At 37.4% G+C, this 23,519-nt stretch overlaps 1 protein-coding gene across 5 annotated transcripts in view; it reads right to left on the bottom strand.

Moving 5' to 3' along the window:
* PDE7A (phosphodiesterase 7A) overlaps window positions 1-23,519 on the bottom strand; it is a 76,017-nt gene that overhangs the window by 40,410 nt on the left and 12,088 nt on the right. For 2 of the 5 annotated variants that reach the window (XM_041473629.1, XM_041473632.1), the window contains exon 1: window positions 2,545-2,661. The exons of the other annotated variants lie outside the window; for them this stretch is intronic. In XM_041473629.1, coding sequence (XP_041329563.1) covers window positions 2,545-2,604 — 60 coding nt within the window. In that variant the 5' untranslated portion in view covers window positions 2,605-2,661. Of the gene's footprint in view, window positions 1-2,544; window positions 2,662-23,519 lie in introns of those variants that run through there. 5 annotated transcript variants of the gene reach the window in all.

The following is a 23,519-nucleotide window of genomic DNA, read 5'->3' as shown; positions in this document are numbered from 1 at the left end:
TATCACACACACTTCCCAATCTTGTTGAGAGCAGTGCACCAGCATTACTGCTGGGCACTTCATTTTGGCAAGGGCGAGCTTGTGGACTGTCTACCAAAACAACTCCTGTTCTCATTCTCTAACAAAACCTGCTAGAGCTGCTGGCCTTCAAAATTCAGTAACACCCATCAAAAGACATGCTTTTTGATGGACTACACGACCCTCATTCTGTTACTTGGTTGTTTATTCAGAAGCTCAGAAAGCAAAGACAGAGGACAGAAAGCAAGACAGGCAGGTGTTTTTACCTACCTGACTTTCTAGTCCAAGATCTTTGCTGAACTATCAGAGCATTAGTCCCAACTGCTTTGAAGACAAGTGTGGTGCAGTTGTTATACCATAGCAACTGCAATGTACTGGTTATGCTGCCTCAAATATACACCCTTGGAAAGCATTTAAGATCATAAGACCGTTTATGAACTAGGAGTCTTGAGAATGACAAACTAGTTAAGACCTGATTTCTCCATTATTAGATTTCAAAAGCAAGACTGTCATGTATCTTAGACTTATTTCAAGTATTTAAAACTTTCATGCTAAGATTCACGGTTTTCCAAAAAGCACCATCAAGTTTTTAACTCACTAAAGCACAAAAAAATACTCTTTACAAGCACTTAAACTGACACTGAATTCAGGTAAGCCACTGCAAAATAGTCCTACTACTATTTAAAAATCTCCCTGCAGTTCAAAGCATTACTCTGAAAGTTTATCAAACCAGCAGTAAGAAAATGTCATTCATACTGTCTTCCTGAAATTTCATCAGCAAAAAGAATCACACCTTTCCATCAAATATTCAAACGTGATAATTTTAATATTTTCTTCCATATAAAGCTATTTCACATGATCACCTCCCAAGACAGATGGCAACCATTTTTAAACTTAGCTATCGTTTGAGTGATAGTTATCAACGTTAGTGATACATATATCTCACAAGCATCTGTAAGCTATTTTTTCTTATACACCTCAGATGTATATCATGTGGCATAAAATTTCTCCAAAGCTTTATCAATATTTAAAAAAAAAAAATCAAGACTTAAAAATCTACAAAACAAAAGCTTGAGAATTGATCAGAAAGAATGTACAGTCAAAAAAAACCCCACAAGCAATTGGTTTAAGTAAGGACAGTAATACACTGTATTGACTAAGGAAAGTAAATCAGAATAGCATCAAGGCAATGGCAAAATAGGTAACTGAATGAACACAAAAACACTAATTCTTTAAAAGAAACCACCACTAGCACATGTAAAAACACAATCATAAATAGCAGGGAATTTTATGCCTAATTGTATTATGTCAGCTACCTGGAATTTTTATTTTTCCTCACTTTAAAACAATCTCTGGCCAAACTGGATTAGACATAATCCTTGAATAGGTTTTTTATATCAAGTTCCAAAAAGCCAGCAGTTCAACAACATACTGGTAAAATGCAGATGATGTACTGGTCTAGCACACAGGCTGTAAATCTGTAGAATCTGCCTTCACTCACAAGCGAACATCCATTGGGCATCCTGGTCTTTTTCTTGATGTGACAAAAGTTGTCACAAGTGCTAGCAACTAAGCCTGACCATTTTTGCTTTTCATAAATTTAGAAACACATTATTGGCAATGACTGAAGAGTACAGGCATGGGTGCCTGACAAAGCTTGTTTTCACAACAAACTCAAATTCATGCTTGCTCAGATTCTCCTGTTAATTCTACAAAAAATTTAGAAGTGTGTATCAGTAGCAATAACAAAAAAATTATCTATGAATGCAGGAACTGTATTTTTTTCCAGTTTCCTTAATTATCTCCAATTATTCTGGCTCTCCTTCATTATCCTACACTTAAATTTATTCCTCCTTTTTGCAGTGAGCTATGCTGAGAAGAGCCTGATCTCATCTCCAGACACCAATCTCACCTATATTTACTAGCAACAATATCCATTATGGGGATACTTATATTCTTTGGAATGAGACAGTAAAACCTTAATCCTAACATTAGCACGCATTTTACAGAACACAGGGATCTCAAATGGAAAGGCTACAAAGTAAAGCAGACACTTCACATAAGCAAACAAAACTGGTATTTCCACTCCTGCAACTCTGAAATCAACAACACAAAAAGGATATCCTGCGCAGGAAGCAAAATACACTAATTTGTATTATTCTCACTATGTTTAAAATAGTTTGTCCTTATTTTCACAAAGGCTTTAAGGTGCTATAAAACTGGAAATCTGTTGGTAACACAGGCAAGCCAACTTCTGCCATTCAGAAGCCATTTCAGATCCCTTTTTTCCGTCTCCTCACTGGCACTGCTACAAACACACTCCTTCCCACTTCAAGGCAAGCAGAAGTCAAGAGCTACAAATTCATGTATGAACACTTAAGAAACAGTCTTAAATGGCAAATGATGTTTCCAAAACATATTAGATTTTAAAAGGAAAAATAAGCACTTGTGAAGTTATCATGACCTGTTTTGTCTCAGACTACTTATAAGCCCAGTTAGTCAAAACATATTTAAAAAATGGCCTACCTTAGAAGTAATCCATTTGATAAGGATCAGAGCTAAACACCAGATCAATGCAATTCCCATTGGATCACCCCAAATACCTGAAGCATAATCTCCCCCCGATGGCCGCCAGTGCTGAAAGCAGCAGGGCACAGCAGTGAGGCACAAGGCAGGCAGCAGCTGTCACCTGACAGCCCCTGCAATGTGCTCTGCCCCGCTCCTCTCGCTGCCAACGCTGGGCTCAACAAGAAAGTTTTACAACCAGAGGATATGGCAATTAGTAAAAACTCACTAAACCCCAGAAATGCCAACGGAAATGTAAAACCATGATTACATCCTTTCATCATCTTTAACTACAGCAAAGTGTGCCAGACAATAGGATCAAACCCCAGTAGTCAAAACATTTGAGCTAAGTCAGGATACTGCCTTGCCTTCAAATGCTATGAAGAGCCTGTTTCCAGCAGATTCCACCACTTGTGATATTCACAAGTTCCTTTTATCTCTGCCACCTGGAGAACTGCTAAGAACTGAACTTCAAAACATATTTCAAAATTGCTTTTATAGCAACGTAATATAAATAATGTTAATGAAAGTTAATGCACTTTTATGTGCAATTGTTCAAACCAATTGTCATTGTCTAACTTCTTTTGTCCACTAAATACCAAGCCATCCTTCATACTAACCATTCACACTCATGCCTGAACTGGCATGGGGCTTTTATTTATTGCTCCAAGGGTTGAACCTGCCTACAGCCTCCCTAGCCCTTCCCAGGGTTGGAAAGTTGGAAAGCACTTTCTCCAAGAACACTGACTGTGCAGCCAAGTGGTCCTACATGCTTGGTGCAGCCTTGAGATTCATTCTAATGTCTGTCATTTTAAGCTGACAAGTGTTTCATTTGGAAAAAAAGGAGATACAGTGCGGGAGAAAAAGGAACAGTGTAGGATAATGAGGGGTTTAAAAGGATGACAGCGAATAACTGAAAGCAAAATTATATGAAGAGTCTCCTCTTCGCTATAATTTTTTTTTTCAGAAAAATCGAATTCTAGTATGTCCACAAAACACAAAAGTTAGCTCAGATCACTAAAGGAGTAGTTTAAACATTAAGAAACTAACTTCCTCCCCTCTGAAGGAAAAGGGGACACACACCACAGCAGATGTTTACTGAATTAAAGTGATTTGTTAAGTGGGATAGAGCTCTTTGTTATTTTATACCATGATTCTGGGTATTTATTATGTCTTTTAAGCTATAAGCATGTTCTCAGCACAACCTGGGAATCCCTACAGAACCATTACATTCCCAGCATTTATCTTCTGCCCTGTCCCCACGCCCCAAAAAAGCCAGATCAAAACCAAAGGCAACAACATTGAGAATGGGTCTTTGTGTACATCACTTAGTGAATGCAGCATTTATCTAAAAGTCTGTTAAGTTCCACACAAAATGCGAACTGTCACAGAAATAAATCTAAAAACATTACCACCTCCAAATAGTTGACAAGGTTAAAACACCCTAACAATTAATCACCACTAGTCAGATGTTTCTTTAAAAAACAAACCCACAATAAATGGCATCAGGCTATATTTGCATTACAGTTTGGCACAACTGGAGCAGATCAAAACACACCTGCTGCTCAGATCTGTACACCTATACTATATGAAGCCCAGGAGTTTTAGTTTGTTTTTGAAGGCCATATTTACTCCATCTTCCCGAACCAGATCCTACCACAGGAGGTTCAAAGCTGCCAAAAAGTGATCCAGTAACTGATCAAATCTCTACAACCTCATTGAGGGTTAAGGCACATTAGGTGCACACAATGAGTGAATGATTTAGTTTCTTTTGGAAGATGCCTGGTTAGCACATACCAAAACCACTTCAGAAAACAATCAAATGAGCAAAGCAAACAGGGACAATGCGGTGATTTGCTTCAAGACTGAACTCTCCTCTGAATACAACTCAAGCATAAATAGCCTTATACTGTTTGAAATGTCAAGCATTTCAAAGAGTGTAAGGCTATTTATGCTTGAGTCACCACTATTATCAATCCCTGGCATATCTTCTTTTCCTGTCCCAAAACACATGAAGATGTTCTTGGAGCGTGTGCATAGTCTTGCCCCAGGTGCATGGAGCAAGACTTTCTTCCACCAATTTCAGAAATACAACATTATCTTAGCAAACAGAGCTATACAAAGTGATCACCCTTTCCTCTTTTGTCTTCCACCATTAAGTGGTTTAATTAAGAAGCCTTCTCTTACTGGAAGTTATCTTAAAACTGGTCTCATGCATAAGTTTATTATGAGAACACAGAAATAAAAGTATTTTGACTGCATGTTAAGCACCACTAGACCATTATTTGTTTTAATTACAGCTTGGTAATGGAAAGATTCTTTTTGGCAATACAATTCTGAATTTGGAGACAGAGTAAGATCAGAAAGTGCACTGGTTTGTATGAGAAGTTTAACAAATCACACAGAAGCTGAAGTGCTTCTTTTGGGGAAGTGCTGCTTTGAATAACCCCACTAACAGCTGCAAGGTGAAAATGAATAATTTCTTCTTTGTAAAATGTAATCTAAGTTATTAATAAATACTGTAAACCCACAGGTAGAAGGCTACATAAAAATGCAGTAATACTGAATTCCATCTGGGTTAACATTCTCCCTGTAATATTGCCTCAGTTCTGGGATTGCAGGGACCCTTGAGCTGTCGACATCACCATCAGTCTCAGCTTCATCTTGAAACTAAGAAGCACACAAAAAAGAATAGCTATCATACATTGCATTGTATTTCTTTTTTAATTGGGAAAGTTGCTAATGCTGTTTCATTTTCTTTACTGCTTCCTAACAGATTCTTTTTGAGTTTTTCTAAAACCCATTTTCTTGATGTCTGCAGAGACACCACATTTGGTAAGGCAAGATTTACAGTACCTAACATTCACATACAAGTTGTTAATTATTCCTCTCTCCTTACCATTAGTTCACATGTACAAGTGCAATTGCTGTCTCTTACCATTTCTGAAGAAACAGAAATATCCCAATGGCTTCAATGTACACTTGATGATATGCAGCACTGTAGATGCATTTAAGCAGTCAAAGGCATGTTTTGCTACAATTTTTGCATTGACTGAACAAACCTCTCTGTGCTATTCCTGATAAAACAAGCATGCATTATCAATACAGCAGAAAGCAGTTGGAGTCTTGAAACAGTTGTTACAAAGATTCCACTCAGGAATTTGCTAAAGATACCAGTTTGCTCTCATTGGGAAACAGACATCACATGGGATCAGCTCCTATCCATTCAAAGTAGCTCCCCCATTAACACACCATGATTATTTGTAAGGCTCCAATTATTTCCATATACACTCCTAGAGATCGGCAAGGTTCCATGTGGAAACCCATTATTTCCCATTACGTACTCTGCTATTTGAGGTACCATGTACAGGATCCCAATTTTACTTGTATATTTCTAAGTACCCACCTAATCCAAATACCATATTTATTTATTTTCCTAATGTTCATCAGCCATGAGGAATGGCTCAGGGTTGCCTTACAAAGCTTAGTATCTACTGTTTGTGCAAAAGTGCCTTTAAATGCTCTAAGACCCTCAAAAAAAAAACATTTCAGTAACACCTACAAGAAATCCAGAGCTGAAGCAAGAGCACCAGATTTCAGACACACTGCTGGGTCTCAAATGACACTCCATTTTAAATACAGCAGGGCTTTGTAGATCTCCATCACCATCTGAGTTTTTATGCTCAGCTGGAGGCATAAAATTGCTTATCACTCCTACTTCAGGTCAGGATGACCTGATTTCATGTGCATGCACCTGTACACCTGGCCCAGAAAAGCAATCTCTATGGAGTCTCCTTTGCCCTTCAAACACCCCCTTTCAGAACAGAGTCCTGTGGCACACTGATTTCTAGGATACACTCCTGACTGACCTATTACTTGCTGTGAACCAGTCTGGGAACTTTACTATATTAACAGCATGTAATGACAGTAGAGGAATAAGCCTATCATTTACAAATTCATCAGCACACAGTGGAAAAAAAAACACAACTCATTTCCATCTTTTCTTTGCTTTTCTCCCTGTCTCGTTATATATCATGTGTGATCTCTCTCTCCAGCAGACTTCACTAAAAAAGAATAATTAAATGGTAATCTATGAGTATTCTTGTAACAAGTGTGGGTAGCTGCTGCTGCAGCCCAACCCAACCACTAAACACTGCTCTCATGGGAAAAAAAGAAAATGCACCATTATTTTTATAGATATTAAATATAGAGATTTATAGAGCAGAACTTCTAGAATTTCACAATGTATACATAATGACCAACTTTTACAAATGCTACTTCTATTTACATCTTATTTTAAAATGTTATCTAAGCATTTTTCTTCCAATTCAGCTTCTTATTTAAAAGATCAATCATGTTAGCCTAAGTTGCAACTAGGTACAAGATTCCAACTACTTCAGCTGTTTATTAACAAAATCATAGAATCATTTAGACTGTTAAAGGCCTTTAAGATTATCAAGTCCAGCCGCGAACCCAACACTGCCAAGTCCACCACTAAACCACATCCCTAAATGCCACATCTACGCATCTTCTGAATAATTCCAGGGACAGTGACTCATCAACAAAGCTACATATCAGCTAGCAAGCAATAAGCAAATACAAAAATCTAAGAAAGCAAAATTCACCTTCACGACCACAATAAATCACCATTGCAACTGCCTAACTCATTGCAACTAAACTCAAAAGGCTGGTTGATCTTAAACCAAGGGCTGAGAACTCCAAAACATGAACTTTGAAAGTCAAGAACAGCTACGGATCCAGAGGGCAGAAATTATACCCTTAAAAACCACTTTTCAGTTTTAGAAATCTTCCATTTCAGCCCTCAGTAAGATAGAAAAGGAAAGAAACCCCCTTAGAAGAGATACAATTCCAATGAATGAAAGAAGTCACAACTTGCATTTCTGTACCATCACCCATTCAGTGAATTTTCTATTGCTACTGCAACATAGCAATAGAAAACAATCAGGATCATGCTGTGTTCTTTATTTCTAAATGGGGTAAGAGGTAGTCTATATTTTATAAATAAATCATATAAATCTTTGTCCAAAAAAAGCACATTATTAAACACTGCATTTTTCTGTTGGCTGTTTTAAACCTTTCCTCTTATTTGCTCAACATCACGATTTTGCAGGTTGACAGAAATGGACATGTAACAGTGAAAAAGGCAAAACCATACATATCATAGTTGAGGGGTGTATAAGAACACTTTTTTAACTTCCTCACATAGATTAAACACCTTGAAACAGTTTACTTCTTTTTAAAATTATTCTTTTGCAATACAAATTAGAACACTCTCAGTACTTCTGTCATATCATGAACTAGATGTGTTTTCATAAGAAAAAGTATTATATGGTATAAACTGTCTCAGTGACAAGCAATCCAATTTAGATCATTTAAACAGAGAAACTCTGAAATTTACTGTTTTAGGTAAAACAAATCACCACAAGATTAACTGAAGCTCTACAATACAGTATTCTTCCTCTGATTTATTCAGACACATGCTTTCAAAGGATGTTTACTTACTGTGGCATTTTAGGACTTTACTTAAATCCACAGAACTAAGATTTGTCCTTCTCTCTGGAGAAAAGATTTTGGAAAGGAGTTATACAGCACTTTTTTTAAAACCTCTTTAAAAAAACAAACAAAAAAAAAGTATGAAAAAGTACATGACGCACATGTATTTGTCATCTACTTTTTTTGGAAATACTCATTTTTAAGCCTTGGATGTAGTGAGTCTTATCACCTTGGACAGAGAACCATATTAGCAGTTGCACAGATGCTCAATCAGGACTGGTCTACAGCAGCCTGTATCTGCCCACACCTGTTGGCAGGTACTGCCAACCTGCTCATTCACAGCAAGAAACAAGGCCCATTTTAGAGTTCAATACAAACACCTTCATCTGTGATTTCAGAGTTAAAGAACTGTACCATTGTTATAAAACAAAGTTCCACCAGGGTCTCAAGACTGCAATGCACTCAGTAAAGGTAGATTTAGAACTCAAGAAGTTGAGTTTTATCTGCTCCGAGTTACTGTGTTTCACTGTTAAATACACCTTCAGCCAAGACTGAATGGTATACTGGAAGCAAATCAACAGTAATTTCAATTCCCACATACTTCACATATTGCAAGTAACCCAGCTATGTAAGTGAGAACAGTTGAACATTACCGTGTGACAAGGAAAGCTACCAATGTTTTAGACTTTGGAATAAAAAAATGTATGTTCTATTTCTAAAGCATGTCCTTTGAACAGTGAAAGATCATCTTACTGTGCTATATTTAAATGGGAATCTAAATAAAAAACACTGAGTTTACAATCTCACAGAAAGACACAGCAAAAGTGTCAACACATCACAACAACCAGAAAAGAAAATTACAGAACTTAAAGTCACACAAGTTGTATCTTATAATTCTTTACAAACTATCAATAAAAGACACAAAGGACACAACAAGTCTGCCTTCTAAAACCTCCAAGGTTTAAGCTTTATGCCTTGGAGAGAAGCTTTCCCAATAACTTTTACACATACATGAACACTACTAGCTCACCCATGATTCTTCAGAGCCTCCAGAAGCGTATGTGTGGAAAGGGGGAGCACAGGAAGCACTCAGGGCCTCCCCACTCAGCAGCTCATCCATGAGTTTCTACAGATGAGCGTCTGTCCAGCTCACGAATTCAGAGAAGCGAGCAACGCAGTGCAATAAGCAAAGGCTAAAAGGCACAGGGGCAGGGTACAATGATGATGCTCCTTTTCCCTTGCTCCCTGGGCTTCTTTCTCATTCACACATGAAAAGGAAAAGGAAATAAATAAAATTTATAGCAACAACTAAAAGCCTCTATTTGACGAAGTGATGGGTATTCCCACAGCTACGAGGGCTCACCTCTCTCTAAGCCTACAGTAATATCTTCCTGCCTTTTTCTTGTCTAGCAAGTTTTTCCTAATCCAGCACTGCTAAAAGCTACCTTTAACCCCTTCACGCACACTTCAATTCACTTTGTAGGAAGCATTTAAAGAACAGTTTACACAAAATGAAAATATTCACGCTTACTAAGACTCCCCAGGCAACACAGCTACCATTTACTTTAAGCAAGGATGTTCAATTTTCAAATCTCATTTTAAAAAAATTAACAATTCCCCTGGGGAAAGAAACAAAGACAAGAAAACAAAACAAAACCTAACACATTTCAGCAGTTCCCGAGGCATACTGGCACATGCTAAAGCTCCAACAGTATGCTAAATATTAGAAAGGCAGTAATAAAATGATTTTTGTTCCTGTTTCCTTGCTAGCCATCACATAAAAATATTAGGTTGTCAAAAAACTTATATTTCAAGGGGAAAGGTGGAAGATTCACTTTCACAAATTAAGCAGAGACAGCAACAGAACATCTGAAATAAATAAAGTCTGGCTTTCATCCTCTTATTTTGTGATTATTTCCATTAAAGTAACTGAAGAACTACAGAGAATGAACACTGAAACTGGTTACACCATTTGCTATCAAATTCACAAATCAATATTATATTTAATTTATGATAGTAAATGAAAATAATAATTAACTTAAAGTCATCACAGAGTTTATGAAGAATAAAGGGTGTCAAAGAAAGATCACCAAAAGGCAAAGCACAAAACTAAGAAGCCACCCATGGTATCACAGTACATGAAATACAGAAAAGACTGACGACTACATTCAACTTCTTTCACCTCAACAAAAACCCTAACATTTCAAGATTAAAGAAAACCCAAACAAATGAAACTAACAAAAAACCCCAAAATTAACAAAAACCAAACAAAAGAAAACCCCATACACACCTTATACAAACCCAAATCATAGCAGTTACTTTCTGCTACAATGCTCTTCCCAGATGAAATTCATCTAGAGATGCACCTGCACTAAACACTTACTGCAGAATTTGCTCAGCCACCATACCCAAAAATGCTTTTAGTCTTCCATTTAAGGATAAAATGATCAATTTCAACTGAATTGAACAGGCAGACCAATTTCAGCTGAACCTCTTAAACCCTGAAGAAGCTCTAATGAGACAGCAAGCTGAAAACACTAGTTTCCCCCATGGCACACACCTGCCACTTCAACACCTTCCCTCACTTTCCAGGCCAAAATATATTATTGCCAGCTTCCCACCTTTCATTTTATTGAGTTACCTTTCTTACATACTTCTAAAATCTCATTCTCTGACCTGTAGCAGATGCAGATTTTTTTATAGGAAATGCTCTAAAAACTTGCTAATGAAGTTTAATAAAAGGATTTTCATACAAACCTTATGTTTTACAGATGTCCACACAGCTCTAAACATGTAACTATTGCCTTGCATTAATATTCTGCCAACATGTGGGTGCCAGCAATCCATGCATCCAAACACTTTTCATCAAAAACCAAATCTACTTATTTCAGCTTCTCACCCACTACAGATAAAGCTGACCCTGAAACAGAGAGAGCTTTCCAGTGGTGTTGTGCCTCATGTCTGCAGGTGTTGAACTGAAAAAGACTACTGTGTTCGAGACTGCAATACACTGAAAAGGCTCAGCTTTCCATTACAGAGATGTCAGTGTAAGAAATATTTTCCTGGACATAAAAAAAAAAAAAAAAACAGATTTGTTTTTGTTTGGTTTGGCTTTTTTTTTAATAGGTCAGTACTATGAAAGAAGCTGCTCACAAAGGAAGAAGAATTATAAGCTCAAAACTAATATAAAAAAAATTCCAAGGCAAAAAACAATGCACGATTGCAATCCTCTTAGGGGAGGAATGGAAGGAGGTACGGAAACAGGCATACAAAGAAAGTGTTCTATTAATAGATTAATACATTTTTGATACACTTCACTGCTGACATTGACATAGGAAAAAAAGGTGGATATTACCACTAGTATCTTTCTACAGCCTTCTCTCAAGAACTATATCCTTGTACAGACTCCTCATTATTCAACCTGAGTGTGCACTTTATCTCATTTACAACATTCCAAGACCTCCTACAATTAAAAACTACTTTAAAGAAATTTTTCTTACAGCAATTTCACAGCAGTACACCTCTGAATTTAATATGCCATTTTTGAAGGTAACAAGATGCTACTTTCACTATCAGGATTTAAACACTAAACAGAAATTGAATTAAGCATAGAAAATACATTATTTCAACAGAATTTAGAAGATCTACATTTGTAAAATTACGTGTCATTACTATTTACTTAGTTATCCTGCAGGGATGCTGAAAACAGCCATATAATTATTACATTGTTTCTTAAAGCAAGAATTGTAGCAATACCAACAAGAATGTTTTTCTCTGAAGCTGCTTGCCACCCACTGGACACCTGTCAGTCTTGGCACTGGCCTTTATGTGCCCATGTAAAGAAGATTTTGCATGGCATAGCCCTCTCTTGACCAAATTAGGCTAACCTCATCTGCATTGACATCAGTGCCTACAATTTTGGAATCTCATCGACAGAAATAGCTTTATCACAGGGCCCAGCATACAAATTAAGCATCTGTATAGGGCATGCTGAACTTGTGGAAGTGATAAAAAGCTGTAGTGGAAAAATCTTAGCATATACTTTGAAGCTGTATCTAATTAAGGCAATAGTTAGCTACTCTGGGTGAACTTGTTATTTGAAGTCTGGGGTTTAGTCCGCTTGCTGCATGCTCTGTTTGCACACAAACTAATGATAAAATCTTACATTGTAACCAAGAATCATGACCAGTAGCTCCGTATGTATTTCAGGAATGTGGAAATCACACACATTTTTGATATCAGATTCCAGTTTTGTCTTCAAATCTGGCATCACTAATCATCCTGTTATTCTGCAAGAAGCCATTTCAGCTTGCTACAGGATTATCTCCAGGACTAAACTTCTGCTGTCTGCATGACAAACTAAAAATATCAAGACACAATTAATTTCATTAATGCTATATGATTTCGGCAGGAAAGGGGAAATCTGGTATATTGGATCATAATTTTCTTATTAATGTAGTGAACTAATTTTACAGAGGAACTTTTGGAAAGGAGCAGAAGGACAAAGCAAACTAGATAAGCAACCCCCAAAACACAGTTGGAAAATGAGGTAAGAGAAGGAGAGGAGTAGCTTGTATGACTACAGCAAAATTCCAGACTTCTCATCATTATGTCAGAGCTGGGAGTTCACAAATCAAAAGGTGCACAGCATCACTCGCCCCGTTTTCCAGGAGAAAGGAGGATCTGCTGTCAGTTACTTCATCAAATACGATAGAAAACAGACAGAAGACCTCAATATAATTAAAGCCTTTCTCATTTTGACAGAATTTTAACTCATGGAAATACAGATGATCATGCAGAACAAAAGAATAGTAGAAAACATTAAAAACATTTTTTGCTTTAGAATAAGTTACTGAACATGGATGTTATTGCTCCTAAAGGGAACAGTACTGGAAGCGCAAAGACTACTCCCAAACACATAGCTAAGAAATATAGAAAGAAATGCAACCCAACCTGTAGTTCAAGATCCCTGGGTTCAAGGTTCCATGGGGAGCCAGCCTGTGACACGCACAACAGAACCTTTCTTCCCATTCTGTAAATCAGCCTACTCCCACCAAAATTGCCTCAATGTCTTTCTTATTGCTTCCTACACAAAATTACAAGTTGCCCTCATGTCTCTAATCAAAAATTTCTGAACAACTCACTCTCATTCTAATGTCCCGTCTTTTGCATCATATTCCACCAAACAGTGGAGGAGAACAGGAAAAGAAAGGTAGCACATGCTGCGGCTAAATTGGTTAAATTAGCCTGGGTGAAGTCCTATCGCATACCACACCAGAGAACTCCTTGAAATCACCAGTGAAAAGCCCAATTCTCGGTCTTTCATTTACTTTCCAAACTATGAAGAGCAAAAACTTCTCAAATCCTAGAAATAATAAATTCATTTTTAACATTGAACTTTTTATTCTGCTTTGAGATACACAAGCAATTCTATTATGCAGTTTTTATGTCTTTCAAGGAAGGTGCAGACATGTCCTTCTAAACAAGAAATGCAAACATTTTTGAAAATATCCTGCACTGAAGATATATTTGGCAACAAATCATTAGCTAAAACAGTCAGTTTATTATAAACCATACTTATGATGCCCTTAATTTTGAACTCACCTCAAAAAATATATGTTAAAAAAACAAAGATTACTACAGCATATACTCGCTGTTGTTTAATAGACCAAGAGTAAGATTGCATTCTGGTTTTTCACAGAGTTCCCAAGACAATTTATGCATCCATAACTAACGTTGTTGTTCCCGTAACTAAGTCGTAATTCTTTACTTAAAAAGTGGAAGGTCTGAAATGGCAATAGCCTTCACATACTGCAAAGGGTTCAAACACCAAAGAAATAATTAATTTTTTCAGTGGTTTCTCTAGAGCATTCATCAAAACTATCAGAGCACTTCACAAGCTGTTGCCCAGAGAAGTTGTGGATGCTCCTTTCCTGGAAGTGTTCAAGGCCAAACTGAATGAGGCTTTGAGCAACCTGGTCTACTGGAAAGTGTCCCTGTCCCTGGCAGAGGGGACAGAACTAGATGATCTTTAAGGTCACGTCCATCCCAAACCATCCTATGATTCTATGATAAGTATTCATCCTCAAACTCCAGCCAGCATCAAGACCATAGCCCAGTCATCAGTTCTTCTGGGCACACAATTTAAAACTGCTAGAATTGTATTCTTCAAATTTTTTTTAATTACATGCAGCCTACGCATAAGCATGGCTCCCGAGCCTAAGCATCTCCCTCTTTTGAGGGGGTGGAGAAGAGGAAGAGGGCAGGAAAGGCAAATCAGGCTGCCAGATCTCACATCAAGCATTCAACAAATGAGAAGCATACAATCATGATCTAGGAAAAGCTTGATGTGTACATCCACACTAAAAAGCAATTACAAGATGGAAGCATGGGAAGTATCTTTTTCTCCAGAGTGGCATTTAACTGCCTTTTAAATACATCCAATCCTTCATTCTTCACAGACAAAAAACAGCACAAGGTATCATTAAAATGCTTTTCACAACAAAAACAAGTACATTTTTAGCAATAAAGGAGGCAGGGATTTCCTGTAAAACATTAAAAAAACTGAAATCTCACAATGCATTCATGTAAGGATGCTAACGTGGATTGCAGAGGCAATTGAAATGCGTATTTCCCAAATGCTGTGATTATCTTTAGAGTTAAATCCATAAGGGAAGAAAACTTATTTCACAACTCTTCTGTTTTACTTCAATTGGAAAAAAAATTTTAAAAACCACACCAAAAAAAGAAAAAGACACACTAAAACAAACAAACCAGAAAAACCCAGAAAAAAACAAACCAACAACCAAACTACAAAGCTATTGGTCAGAACATACTTTACCCACATAACCTAAGAAAGAAATTAAAAAAACTCTACAATCATCTCAGAGACCACTTCTGGTGTTTTAAGATATAAACTACATATAGAACTCATAATTTCTAATTATAGAAAACAAAAAATCTGTTTCAAAAATTAACACATTTTAAATGTATCTTGAGCAACAGAGAAATCTTTATACAGAGATAGACAAATATACACACAGCATGTAAGCTGTAACCAAATGCACAAATTTAAAGCAATCATTCTTAACCAGTGAGTACAAACGTTTTATGGAAAATAGTACAATAGAAAAAAAAAAATTAAGGTAGTTCCATAAACTGATACATTTTTATCCTTCTAGACCTGAGATACACTTTCCAGGAAGAACTGAACTTTCAACACTGGATTGGCTTTTTCTATTATCTACAGACCCTGTAGTTCAATAAAAATCTTTAAAACTCTGGGTTTAGAAGTAGTCTGAAGCTGTTACCCTATGCACACAATGCCTTCTAGGGTTGTAAGTAGTGTAGCAATCAGGGCTAAGTGTGGACAGGGCATTAGCAATAAAGCAATCTGTCCTTAATGATGAGAGTAAGTTTTCAAGTGCACAGTTCATGCCAAAATGCCTTTGATCCTGAAAATTCAACACTGTACAAAGCTTTGAACTGGTTAGCCACAAGAGCACTGCAGAGTGCTTGAGAGCCTCCTCCTTTATAATAATTGAAATGAGACTAAACACTGCTCAAGTTTCCTTTTTTAATAAAAATAATTGCTTGATGTCTTAAAAATCCCAGGTATAGCACAGTTTATCTGAAAAACTGATGCCTCTCATTCTCAGCTTATGGCTTTTTAGTGGTACAAGAGTACTTCCAGCCCACCTTGAACTCAGAGATTGCAATGCTGCATGGGGTACAACAGCCAGGGCTGGCACTGACCGGCACATCAGTGCATGGACCTTGTTGTATCTTCTTTTCATTCCTGAATTTTGTGAAACAAGTTTCAATGTAACACTCAACATCGGAGAAGCAGAAATATGACTAATAAGCTGAACTCCTTTCCTGGATCCAGCCTCCCCCATAGCATGGGCACGTGGTACAGGAGGCTCGCTGCCCTTCAGCTCTACACCCTTCAGCCTTTCACTGAAGTATGACTTGTCCTACGGCAATATGTATTATTCCACCTCTTTCTGAATCCAGACATGTTGTGGAGGAGTGGGACAAGCTCATACAAATGCAAGGCTCCTGAAATGAGGAACTGGAGGAAAAATTTTTTTTTTTTGCAAGTAATGTTGGAAGACCACAAAAACACAGCTCTGAAATCAGAAGTGTAACTATTATTATTGTATTACAGAAAAATATTGTTTGAAAAGCAGTGTACATCTGTGAAATGCACAGGATAAATTTTAGTTTGCATCAAGCAGTACTTTTTTATGCGAATACTTTTCCCTTTTTTCGTAGGAAAAAAAAAAATAAAGACAACTAGAATCTAAAAAACGTCTTTGAATGCAAAGTTATAAAGGTCACAACAATATCCCCCACAAAACCACATGAAGAGACAATAAGCCACCTTCTAGAGACAGATGAGATTACTGGAAATTTCACTATATTTTCATGGTAATCACTCCATATGAAATGGAATTCTATAGGTGAAATTGAGCAAGTAGCTTAGCAACACCCAAACCCTTCCTCTCTATACATTAAATTACATCACAAACCCTTTGAAAGAGGAATTTAGCTTTTATTCTCTAAACAAATATCACAGCATACTTATTTATTTTGTTTTAATTTTTCCTAGACATTTTGTACATATAACATATTCTGACAAACTCCCTGATGGATTACTTTGCTATTTTTTTCTCCTAACTACATATAAACCATGTGCCACATTCTGACAATTTCCCTTTAAAACTGAAAGGGTGGTGATTTCCACAATTGCCAGTATTTTTATTATTTAAAACATAAAGGGTAAAACCATAAGAAATCAAATGAACAACTGAACAGAAAGCCTCCTTGCTATGCTGTGGATAAAAAACTAAAAGTAGGAGAGAAAGCTTAACACCAACATACTTATTTTTCCTTGCTCTTACAACAGAAAAAAATGAGAGGTGATGGAGGTCTGAACAAATCTTTGAGACAGAAATATAATTTTCAAGGAACCATATTCGGATTTGCATCATTGTCAAAGCTGGGGTAGCCACCTCTGGCTTGTAGTGAGGCACAAGAACCACTCCTGAAATGTGAGGAGCAAGCATTCCGCAAAGCCAGAAGAATAACTCACCTCTTCACAGAAGCTGGGAAAAGTGACTGAATTCCTAAATCTACAAATGTCAACAGCATATGTATTCTAAGAAAGGGGAAGACAACATTCACAGACCTTTCTTTAGCTCATGACAATTAACTACTTGCAGGTCAGAGGTAAGCATCACCACTACCTGCTTAATCCAAAAGAAACCTGGGCTCCACTTCACAGTCCACACCAACAGTGAACCAGACGTGAAGTCAGGAATACTCTCGCCTCCCTCAACAAGCAGACTCTTTGGGCAAAGTTTTTTAAAAGTAACTCTCCAATTTTCCTATATTTATCAATCTGATATATGAAAATCTTTCAGAGAGCAACTTGGCATCATGCTGAGCACATCAACAAGTTCTGTGCACTGAGATAATTTGATACTACAAAGTCTAGAACAGATTCTCAGCTTATGATTATGGGAACTGCCTCCACGTATGTGCTAAACCCGTGCATGTCAAAGCCTGCTACATGTGTGCAGGAGGCTCCTCTCTCCAATAGAAAATACCAGGTGACTCATTTCCTTGATATGCACATGCATGATCTCAATGTAGGTAAGAGACCTTTTCTTTCCAAAATGCAGGTGGTGTCAAACTCTATCAGACCAAATCAACGTCATACCAGTGATGTCCCTTAGAGTGACAACAGTCCTGCTAATAATAACTTGGCATATTTGTTGTCAAAAACACATTTCTGAAAAACGTATGGGGTGAATTGGAGGACACATGGACAAACAACTGGGAGGGAGGTAATCCTGCTTTCTAGGCTACTTTTTTGTATCTGTGGTCAAAACTGACAGGCAAGCTACCAAAAAAGTTTTCAACACTAAAGTATGAACAAATCACCAAATCAAGAGGAAAAAAAGCTAAAAAATGCATAATGCCAAGCATCACACAGACTTGTATCTGAGCTTTGCCAGTAGCCAAGAACTATGGTACTTCTTAAAAGGCAAATCACTTCTGTAATTATTACCATTGAAGTAATATGGCCATTACATGTGTTGATATAAAATGATAATTCAGTACCTATAAAGACAGTTTAATCTTTAACAAAACTGATAAAACTATCTGCAGTATCTTGATATAGTTGCCATTTAAATCTACAAAACCCTACTCAAGTAGGACATCAATTTTTTTTTCCCCCTCACACTCCTATCTAGATCTCTGCAACAATCAACAGCCCACAGCTGAACTCGTATGACACAGTGAAGGCCTCCAAGACGTCAAGGCTGCCAGATTCTGAAGGTGTGTGATGACTTTACATTAGGTTCTTCATTGTGCTGGCAAAAGAACACTCTGTGTGCTGATGGAACTGAGATCATTAATACCCACAAAAAGTCTTTCATTACAATACAGAAAAGATGTAGTCAGGCATTAACTAGCAAGGCTCTTTCCATCCCCCAGCCACCCCCGAAATGAAGATCCTCAAAGTCTCTTAGAAATCTTCTGTCAAGGGACTGCCTTCAGGAACAGCACCGACCCATGCCAAAATACTATCAGAATAATGTACTTGGTCATGATGGAATGGCTAAGACAAAAACCTGTTTTAAAAAGCACAAAACATAATTTGAAAACATAATAATCACCCATTAATTTTATGACAGATCTACCTATGTTTGCAATTTAAAGGCATTGGACTTCCACTTTTTCCACAGATACAGAAAAACACTAACAAAAGCTAATTGTTACAGAAATACTGAGAATTTTATCTGAAGTATTAAGTTACTGAAAACATGCAAGCTTGAAATAAAAGCTAAAAAATGAGGGACTGGATAAAAACTATGACCTTCACTACTACGAATAAAAGCAAGTAAATTCCAATAGCTGCAATTATGCTTCACCTGTTGTATTTGAATGAAAGCAACAGGATACAAAAATAATTTTTATTTGCCACGATGCCAAAAGCATTTTTTAAATAAAATTATTTAAATCATTCTCATCTGCAAATATAATTAATTCATCATATTATGTAACAGGTATAAGGGTTAACTTCTAAGGAAAGTTTCAACTAGTTTATGCGACCTTCGAAACTCTTAGTAAAAAAAAATATTCAAGTTGCAACTGGAGTTGTTACATTTGTCAGCCCAGATACAATTTCTGGAACACTGCTCTGTACACTTTCTCTGCATGGGCATACTTATATTCCAGATAACACCAACAGAGATAGTACTTACCCATAAAGTCAGTTACTTCACTTCTCCAAACAACAAACAACAAATACCACCCAAAACCACCAGACTAGAAGTTCACTTCAGAAAAGGCTTTTCTTTTTTTTTTTTCCCACTTACCTGCATACCCTGAAAACAGTTTTCAGAAAGAGACACAATACTGAAAACATCATGGAGGTCTCATTTGCCAGAAAGGCCATTAATCATCAGGTTATTCAGCTTTTGTTCTTCCTGCTCAATTTCTTACAACCACACTTTCCTTGCCTATACATGAGGTACCACAAATTCTTAAGTAACTGACATCGTTTCCAAAGACAAATCACCTAGATGGCTGGACAAAGCTGATTAAAAAGATACAGTACATCCATACCAGCTTCATTTGAATGCGTGGGAGGAACCGACAGCCGTGCCAGCACATTTATGTAATGTGGTCACTGCAGATGTTCAGAGCTTTGAGTTGTCAGCTGGATTTGAAGATACACATCACAAAGCAGACTGGCAATTTAAAGAAGAACCCTCCAGGTGGTGTTGTGTGGATTTTAACATGGTGAAGCATCTCGAAAAACATGCTGGGGTATCCACCATATAGAACAGGTTTTAAAAACCTCAATGACACATTCCACCATGGGCTAATTAGAATTAATTTGTGCCCCATAGCCTCAAGAGCTGCTCTTGGAATCCCTAAAACTCCTTAATCATCTTTAAGAAGGCACCTTTTTGCCATAGTTTGATCCATGATTGTAGGACAACTTAAAGTAGCAATCCTGAAAATTCTAAATTCCAATATTTCTTAATTCCAAAACTTGTCCATCCTCATATACCATGTTTTAATGCCTTTATTTCTTGTTGAAGTGTGTGTCTGACAGAGAGAATGAATTAATAACCTCACCTGTCCCTTTACCACTGCCAACAGAAGCCAGAAGGCTGCACTTGGGCCACGTTTGTACCCTTACAATGAATCGACGGACAACAGCAAAGAATGCATAGTTCTTCAACACCACTGCACAGAAACTCCTCTCTCAAGTATGTGAAACATCTATCCATGAAAATCCTCTTCCCCACCTGTATTTTTTTTCCTTTTACATTACACACTCAGCTATGCCTTTTGCCTGGCCTTCCTACTAGTTTTACACATCCAGGGTTTTTTCTCCTTCGCACTGCAGTTGAAATATTTTACCTCAGTGTTTTTAATACCAAAAAGTACAGCTCACTTCTAAATACCACGTTTGCTTGAAGAATTCTAGTTGAAGTTGTGAAGTTAAAAAAAAAGACAAACCAACATTCTTAGACAAGAAAGTAGGAGATACTAAATTTATGTGCTTCATATTGTGAGTAAGGAGGACAGATTACTGGAGTTTTCGCACACATGATGAAGATTCAGCATTACGAAGCACAGACCTTAAACATCTGTTCACTAGCTAGTTTCATTCAAACACTGCTTGAGAACTTAAAAACAAGCAGCTTGGTAGTCCTTTCCTCAAAATGATTACTAACAAGTCAAATAATAAGTTGATACTTAAATACTTGAAATATACTCAGGAAGGTGAACATGCATGAAAGATAAATGCAGTTGCTTATCATGCCAAGAGTATTTTAATGTCTATGAATTACTAAGAAAACATTTGTTTTAAAACCAGAGATGCTTTCTAGTCTAAAACAGAAAAAAAAAGACACCATGTTGCTCTCCATAGCAAAAAACATTCCCAGTAATCAGAATAACCCATGATTGCTGCTGGAAGCTTAATAAATCTTGGAGATACAGCATAAAAAAGCTATCATCAAAGACATGTCCTTATCTAACAGAGCAATTTTTCACAAATATGCCTAAACATATTAATTTCATTCAGTGAAAAAGCAAAGCACTGCAGTTAAAAGTGAAAGCAACACTAAAGAGGCCAGCACTAATGTCTATTGTAGATCTGCACCAGTAATTCTGTATTACTGGTTCTGGGTCCCCCGTTTACAGGCTCAGAGCCCAGAGTATTTGCCTTCATTCTCAACCCTTTTCCATTTCAAACAGCAGCATGAAGGATTACAGACTAACCAGACTCTTCTTCCCTAAGTATGAGTCTCTCTCCCCCTCAAAAGTATAGGCAAAGAACTGCCGTTTTCTATGGTAGACAAAACAGTGTATAGGAGGGCCATTAAGACAAGGAAAGGGAACTTCAGCAGTGCCTTTCAAAAGAGGAGAGATTCCAAAAACATCTAAGTGAAAGGATGCCCTTCTGTGTGTTTGTGTAGCTGAGGCTGGAACAGAGATGCTGAAGGAGATGGACACTTCAGCAGTGCCTTTCAACCACATCACACAGGACATGAGTGGTCACTGCTTTTAGGGCAGAGAAAACTAAGTCACTTACCTCACCTACAATCTTTATTTCTCAGCTGTAGAGCAGAGGTTTAACAGTACTTTGACTTCTAATTTTACTGCACCATTATTTTTCAGAACAGTACTGAGAAAGATTTAAAATGCAGACAACCCATGCACATTTTAGCCAAGTAAGTATAACTAGCTAGTTCAGAAATGCAAACTGAAAAAAAAATATTTAGATACATAAGGTTTAGACCTGCACACTAGAAAACTAAAAAACACAATCACTTCACTAATTATCTATTTTAATAATTATCTATTTTAACTACACAAACATTCAATCTGCCTAGCAAACTGCACATCTCCCATCTTTGTTTAACCCAAACATTACATTCTTGAATGCACCAAGGAATTTTCACTAAAATGTTTCATTTTCCTGAAAAAGAAAATGTAGGGCCACAGACTCATAAAACAGTGAAAACCTGCAGGATGCCTGGGATTGAATATATATGAAAAAAAGAAGGTATCGAGAAAGTACTGCAATGACAGGATATGATATTATTTCCCTTTTTGCATATAATCAAATTTTGCCAGGTCAAGGATGAAACTTGACTTAGAATTATTTCAGTTTGTTATAGGTCTAATTAACCCATATCAGAAGCTTCCTCTGGATATCATTGCTCTGGTGCTTTTACCAAACCCTTTCCAATCGCTAATGTGTGGACTAAGGACAAAATCACATTTCCACAGTCTCCCTTTGTAACAGGCTGTTTCAGGCCTGTACTCCCTACTAGTTGATTTCGATGTTGAGACAGCAAAAGAAGAGTATGGTTTCAGAAAAACATACAGAAAACAGAAACTGTAGAGAAAGTCTCTATCTGAACTTTTATTAGAATGAGGCCCACTTCCAAAACCAGGATTCTCTCTCTTTCCCTGTGTCCTTGCTTTTTCAAGTCACTTCAACCCTAAGTAAAAACTACCCCTCTTCCCAAATTACTAAGCACTTTAACAACCACACTCTGAAAGATCCTGTCACCCCATAGTTAGAGTATTCTCACACCTGCACCCACCACCCAAAGTCAGCCTGCCATCCAGAAGCAGGACTGTTGAAGCTGCTGGTGAATTATGTGCTAGGCACACCTCAAATATGGCCCCTTTATCCCAGCTGCATGCAGTCAGCAGTCCTGGATCGGCTGGAATTCGAGACAAGGCAGCAGCACAGGGGGCCCAAACCGGAGGCAGAGATAATAACAGCACCTATGAGAAAACACCATGGACTAGACACATGTGAAGCTGTTCACATCCTTGTGAGGACCCACGACAGGCTTAAAAGATCACTGGAACAGAAGAGTAAAATCTGTCAGACTGCGCTGGAAGTGCTAGAGGCTATTATATGGTTTCAACACAGATGAAAAAACTAATACAGAGGCACTGAAGAAGCAACTGAGAAGCAAGCTCAATATTGGAAACTGTAACTCAGCAACTACTGCCTCACTGGAGGCCTCTATTGTGTAGGCGCTGCCATACTCTGCACACAATCTTTTTTTTTCATTCCCTGCAGAGAATTAGCGGCACAGCCCATATCCACACACAGAGAATATCGGGTCACAAGAAGCAGGGATGAAAGCATACACCACCATTACATGACAACACACACACACCTAGGTGCCCATGGAAGATTTAGAAGCTCACAGCTCTCTCTTAATGACAAGAGCCACTTCCTCCTGTTTCCCAAAGCACTGATCAGTGGAAGCCCTAAAGAGCAGAAACCTGCTTAAAACCTTTTTACATATTACTCTAACAAATAATATATACTTTCACTACAGGTCCATCTTTTTTAT

The sequence above is a fragment of the Pyrgilauda ruficollis genome, unplaced genomic scaffold (genome assembly GCF_017590135.1).
Source record: "Pyrgilauda ruficollis isolate IOZ18807 unplaced genomic scaffold, ASM1759013v1 scaffold30, whole genome shotgun sequence".
In the NCBI taxonomy this organism is placed as follows: domain Eukaryota; kingdom Metazoa; phylum Chordata; class Aves; order Passeriformes; family Passeridae; genus Pyrgilauda; species Pyrgilauda ruficollis.
This window is presented reverse-complemented; position numbering and strand designations above follow the sequence as displayed.